At 34.7% G+C, this 6,787-nt stretch overlaps 1 protein-coding gene across 1 annotated transcript; it reads right to left on the reverse strand.

Moving 5' to 3' along the window:
* Nucleotides 1-230: 230 nt before the first annotated feature.
* On the reverse strand, nt 231-2,650 carry LOC149179611 (protein LYK5-like). Its single transcript, XM_089415736.1, has one exon. The coding sequence runs from the start codon at nt 2,413-2,415 to the stop codon at nt 334-336; it is 2,082 nt and encodes a 693-aa protein (XP_089271862.1). The 5' UTR covers nt 2,416-2,650; the 3' UTR covers nt 231-333.
* Between the last annotated feature and the right edge of the window lie 4,137 nt (nt 2,651-6,787).

Here is a 6,787-nt window from a genome sequence, read left to right on the forward strand (position 1 = left end):
AGCTTTTATAAATTTCTGACATGGATCACATTCACAAGACTTTACAATTTCATAAATATAAATATGACGCTTTTTTCTTAATAAACTAAAAATGATATATTAATAGATATATAACCAGTGCAAGTTCACAGTAGTCATAGATATATAACCAGTGCAAGTTCTGTGATACATGATGTATTTTTTGTACAGCCAATCACTTATTGTGTTTCATCATCAAAATTAAGTTTTATTTATTTATTTTAGAATTTTAAACTGAATTTATAATAAAAGCCAAAACTAAACACTTACTGTGATTCAATTACAAGATTAAATTCAGATTATTCCGTCTGTTCCCTATCTGGCTTGGAAATCTGAACTGTATGAAAAAGGCGAATGATTATTTCGATCCATGGATTCTTGAGAAGAATTGGAATAGTAATTACCTCCTGCATCGCCTGCACCTCCTGTCATTCTGGACAATTCCGCCCTCACTTCTCTCATGCTCGGACGCAACGTCAAATCCCTCTCCACGCATAACTTTGCCAACATGGCCACTCTGAAACCTGTCTCCAACGGGTACGACCCGGCCCCATGTCCTTTAATTGCAGGGTCCACCCAATCCATCAGATATTCCTTGGGTTGTTCACTTTCCATAAGATTCCTTATCTCTTCAGAAAGCAGCACCCTTTCTCCACCTCTGAAATCCCCGAAGTTGGAACCCACATGCACCGCCTGTTTGCCCGATAGAATTTCGAGCACTATCACCCCAAATGCAAACACATCCAGCTTCGGTGTCACCAGCCCGTCTCTGATAAATTCTGGAGCCATATATCCGTGAGTCCCCACAATGTGGCTTGTCACCGCATGAACCTGCGATTCTCCGATGTCCCCAGATTTGGCCAATCCGAAATTGGCGATCTTTGCTCGAAAATTCTTGTCCAGAAGAATATTGCCGCTATTAAGGTCCTTGTGAACGCAGGTGGGAGTCGTGCTGTGATGCAGATACTCCAACCCCTCTGCGATGTCCAGAGCGATCTGCAACCTCTGGTTCCAAGACAGGTTCGAAACCCCTGCATGTGACCGTGCGCTGTGGATATGGTCGCTAAGGGACCCATTTTCGGCGTACTCGAAGACGAGGTACGAGTCCTGGTCCGGCGATTCTTCAACGCAGATGCCGAGCAGAGTGACGAGACTCGTGTGGTGGAATCTGTGAAGGGCGTTGATCACCTTTGATACCTGCCCTCTCATCTGTTTGATCGCCACTCTGTTTCCGCGCAGAACCGCCTGGAAGACGGAATTTTTTATTCTGTGCGCCCCGCTGAAATTGTCGGTGGCCTCCTGAAGTTCTTTGAAGGAAAAACGTATCAATCTGTCCGATGCCAGCAATTCCGACATGTTCGAAAGAAGGCTCGATTCGATCTCGAAACCCTCCGCATCCCCTGCGTCTGGCTTTATTGTCTCTGGTTTGCTTCGCCTTTTTCTTGAAAAGCAAATGGCTCCCAGAAGCCCTAGTCCAAGAAGTAGCGCTCCTCCTACGGATGCAATAATTGGTACATAAATATGGCTAGAGCTCTTGTGGGAGGAAGGTGCGGGATTATAAACGAAGGCAGGCGCCTTCGCTATAGCAGGAGGAGGGGGCGGAGAGAAGGGGGTAGAAGGGGGAATCACAGGGCTGTGGTCTAGGGGAATTAGCAGAGTTGTGTAGGGATAAATAACGGGATTTATGGACTCCAGATTATTTGCAGAGATGAAATCTGCATGAACTATATTGAACTTTTCCGTGATTATATCGTCATCGTCGTCCGGATCTGCGATGTAGGAGAGCAAAAACTTGACGCCTTTGGCGACCTGTTTAGCAGTCGGGCACGCGCAGCGAAGGGGCGCAACGAGTTTAATTCCAGGCGTTAAATCGTTAATGCCGTACCTTGGATTCTGCTCTCGCATGGCCTGGCAGGTCGTGAGGCCCTCTAATGTCTGGTTCGCGATATTGATGTACAGATCGTTGTGCTGAACAGTGTATGTGAGGTTAGCCTGCGAGAAATTGCCGGAACACTTGCAGTGAATTGGAATGAGGACAGCTTTATTTAAGGGCAGAGGCTTCGAGTAATCCTTTACAGCGGACAGATTACTGGCAGATGCGATGATGTCGGGCGCTGTGTTGAAGAGCGCGCTGATGTTGTGGAGGGACATATAAAGGGGCTGAGCTCGATACAGGGCGAATGTGTCGCATTCTTTGGCAGCGCCGTTGCAGTGGTAGCCTGAGCAGACTGCGTGATAATTGACACAGTCTTCGCTGAAATCATCCGAATACGATTGCTGACCCGCTGCAAATAGTCCATTATTGACCACAGTTCTGCTGCCCTGGAATTGAATTAAGCAGAAACAAAAGATAATAAAAACAGCCCCCGAGAATCGAGTAAGAGCCATCATAGCCATGGTCGCTGAACCGTAATGTGATGAAATGCCACTGGCTTTCTTTATAATACTCACACCTCTTCCACGGTTGCTGAGAATCTGAGACTTGCACGGTGTGAACGCGCATAAACAGCTCCACCGATTTTAACTGGAAACGACTCGTCGTCTGCTTTATGACCTGGATGGTCTGCAACGCAGTGGAAGATCTTAGGTTGAGACGGTGAGGAGAATTGAATTTGTAACCAGTAATCACAGGTTTTATTGTGAGAGATCGCAGTAAATATATATTTTATTTGAGAAGATTTAGTCCAAAGATTACATTTCACAAGTTTAACTTTTTCTACTTTGTGATATTTAGGAGAATTAACTTCTGACCTTTTAAAGAAATTATTTTGAAAAATCTAAAAGATTACTTTTGAAAGATCTAAAAAACTGAACCTATAATTTCTCATTAACTAAATACTTTTGAAAGACCTAAAAAAATTGAACCTATAATTTCTCATTAACTAAATACTTTTATCTACGATACCTCAACCAACTTATTAATAAACACAAATTTTGTTAAATTAATATATTTTTATTTTAATGTATCCAGATGAGTTGATGTAGTATAAAGGAATGTCAAAGAATTAAATTTATTCACTTCTCATTAACTAAATACTTTTATCTACGATACCTCAACCAACTTATTAATAAACACACATTTTGTTAAATTAATATATTTTTATTTTAATGTATAATTTCTTTTAATGTATCTAGATGGGTTGATATAGTATAAAGGAATGTCAAAGAATTAAATTTATTGGAAAATTTGACGAGGACTAAAACCTTTACTCACTCACTGACCAATCAACTTATTATTAACAATTAAATTAATATGTATTATTAATTAACGATCTAATTTCATTAGTTTAAAATGTTACACAAATATGATTATATTTCCAATTTCAACCCTTCACACTATAGGTTTGAATTTGAGAGTCAAGTTTCAATTATGAAAAATGGGAACAAAATAGAATCGAATTTGTTAATGTATGAATTGTGCTTCAGATTTCAAACGAGAACGGGGTTTGAATATTATTTATACTCAAAAGTAAATGGGGTTTGAATATTATTTATACTCAAAAGAAAGACGGTACACAAAATATTATAAAAAAATAAAGGTGGAATATCATTACTCAAAAGATAGATTGCTCATAATAAAATAATAGCAAATTTGTTGAAATATTGAGGTTTGATTCCACTTGCCACCGGCGAAGATTCCCATTGACCATTATTTTATTATGAATTTCCTTCGTATTTTAATAATTTATCTGAGTAGATAAATTCTGAGTCAGAAGAATGGTTGGTCCAAAGCCGTGAAAATGACGAAAACATGTATTTTATAAAAACAATGACATTATCAACAACGTCAATAATATAAATAAGAAATAACAGTGGTTTTCAATATAAATAAGAAATACGCGTAAGAAATAACTGGCGGCTCGTCATCCATAACGGATTTAAAGATAAGTAACAAAGCCCTTTTCAAAGTATTGCATAGGATTTAAAGATAAGTAACCAAGCCCTTTTCAAAGTATTGCATAGGTATGTCGGGTGTAAAATGATAACAATTATATTTTCATCCATGAAAATATATAGAGTTGCATGCAAGGAAAAAGGATAACCATTGTGTTAGCATTTCTTTAAAAATATGTATGACTATTTTCATTAGTTATTCAAAAAAAAAATTGATTAATTTGTTATTTTTTAAAAAAATAGTATTTATATTCTTAAAAAAATATTTTATTGTCTGTATTTTTTTGAAAATGAAATAATTTGTGAAAGATTTTTATGGTTAGTAAAAAAAGAAATAAATAGTTAATCAGATTAATTTTTTTGGATTGGTTTTCATAAACTTATTCATAGATTACTTATGTTATTTATTGAAAGATTATTAGGATTTGAGTGCAGAAAGATTGATTATTTTATTTTTTTTTCCCTTAATAAGGTTCTTATTACATTCTTTATCTTGTTCTGTATTTGGCTCAATAATTGTTTTGTTGAATTTCTTGAAAAAGAGTGCATATAAAAGTTGTTATGTATCTGGCTCAACAAGTGTTTCATTGAGAGTAGATATAAAAGACAAAGAAATCATATTAGATTGCATGGGAAGAACCACTTTTGAACTAGATTTCTTTAAAGAATATGTGTGAGATGCACAAACTAATAATCATTGTGTTAATTTATTTTAGAAGAATATGTGTTTATTTGCCATTATCTTGAAAAAAGGAAAAGGTTGCATGCATAAATAGCAGTTACCATGCATTTGATTGTTTGAAGAAGAAAACATGTGTTTGCATGCATGGAAAAAAAATAAAAATATAAAACTAAATAAATTAGCTACCGTGCTTTTGATTTATTAGGGAGAAATAAAATATGCATAACCATTTTCTTTAAAAGAAAATATGTTGGGGTGCATAAAACTATAGACATGATATTAATTTCCATGAGGGGAATATGGGCTATTATGTTAATATGATTTGAGAAAATATTTTGTGGAAAAGATTATGCATTAGCATGCAAGATGTAGTTAGTTTCTTTGGGGAAGGGAGATGTGTGTTTATGCAAGAAGAATAATTATCATATTAATAAATAAGTGCTTGCATGCAAGAGATAATTACTAATGTGCTAACTCTATCTTGCATGTATTCACATGTACTATAATTATTGTAAATAGTTCTCCTTTGAAAGAAAATAGTTGAAATGTTGTCGGAATGAACATGCAATTGCATGCACAAGCATAGTATCATGTTAGCTATCATGTTACATGCACATGCATAGTATCTATCATGTTAGCTTTCCCTTAAAAGGGGACATGCATTTGTATGCATAATAATAATAATAATATCTATTGTATTGGAAAAATTACTTAGTTAAATGCACAATTTCCTTTGGATAAGTTTTATCCAATTACATGCACAAGAATTAAAGCTAAGATACTAGTATCATTTAAATGAATGGTTATCTTTGATATGCTTGATAGTTATTTACTTATAATTAATGCATGATCAGTGTTGTTAGAAAAAGCATTTACATATCATGTACGCACATGAATATATGTTGAAGGATCGGTTTTAAAGATTGATTATTGGTTGATTAATGCTTTATCTAATCATGATATCAAAGCTTGTTAACAACATCAATGACATGCCCATGGGGCTTTGGATTGATGGTGAATGGGTGCACTGTTAAGACACTCCTTGCGATAGGTCACCGGTTCAAATCCCCCGTGGGTGCTTAGATAGTATTATAGAGAAAAAAAACAACATCAATGACATGAAAGTATGGTGACTTGTGCAAAGGACAAATTATGTCTAACATTGTTGTAAGTAAAGGGATTGAGGAGTGTGAGCTACAGGATGGTCCATTGATAGTTATGTTTAACATTGTTGTAAGTAAAGGGATTGAGGAGTGTGAGCTACAGGATGGTCCATCGATAGAACAACCATGCACAAAGATATAAAGATTGAAGATTTCTCGGCAAATAATATCATGATTATTGTAATAGCTCTTAGCTAGATATGTTGTATTTTAATGATATTTCCTTATAATATTTTATGGAAATGGTTAAGGGATGGGCTCCCTTATAAGCCATTAAGTGAAGGGTGAATACTCTCCCGATCGTTTAATAATAAAATTAAATGTTTGTTGGTTTTCACCATATGAGGTTTCTAGGGTATATTGATGTTCAATGATGTGATTACTTATGGTGTCAGTTTGATGATGTTGATTCCTTGCATGATGTGACCTTTATAATATCAAACTAATCTAATTAAACGAATCATGAAAATGATGCAAGATTATGTTGGATAGTTTATGTTAATATGCTACAACAGTGGCTGTTAATGTTTATGTAACTCACTATTCTTTTACTGAAGTTACTCTATGTAATGATGAAGATTCTATCTAATGGTTAATGAGGAATATATAATAGTAATTTGGATAGTTATCCATGGGTAAATTGTTTAAAACTTTTCTAACTCCTTGCATTTTCTTGCAAGGTCACTGGGAGATGGTACAAGCCTTAATTATGTTAAATTTTCTCTAAAAATAAAAGTCTAATTATTGTTTGTACTTTTTAACTTTCATTGCACATCTAAAGAAAAAATGGATTTAAAATCATGAAAAACTTTAAGATAATTAATTTGCGTAAATTTAACAACTCAAATTTGACATTCTAACCATTTTTAATCAAATTTTTAATATAAATAATCTAAAAATACAAACTTAAAAAATAAAAAGTAAAAGTTTAAATTAACTATATAATAACCACATGATAATATATAATTAATGAAGTAAGGAAAATGGATTTAGAGTCCTAGAAAACTTTAAGATAATTAATTTGTATAAA

Source organism: Pinus tabuliformis, chromosome 3_2 (genome assembly GCF_031772625.1).
Source record: "Pinus tabuliformis cultivar Carrire ecotype Pingquan chromosome 3_2, CPIR1, whole genome shotgun sequence".
Taxonomy (NCBI): Eukaryota; Viridiplantae; Streptophyta; class Pinopsida; order Pinales; family Pinaceae; genus Pinus; species Pinus tabuliformis.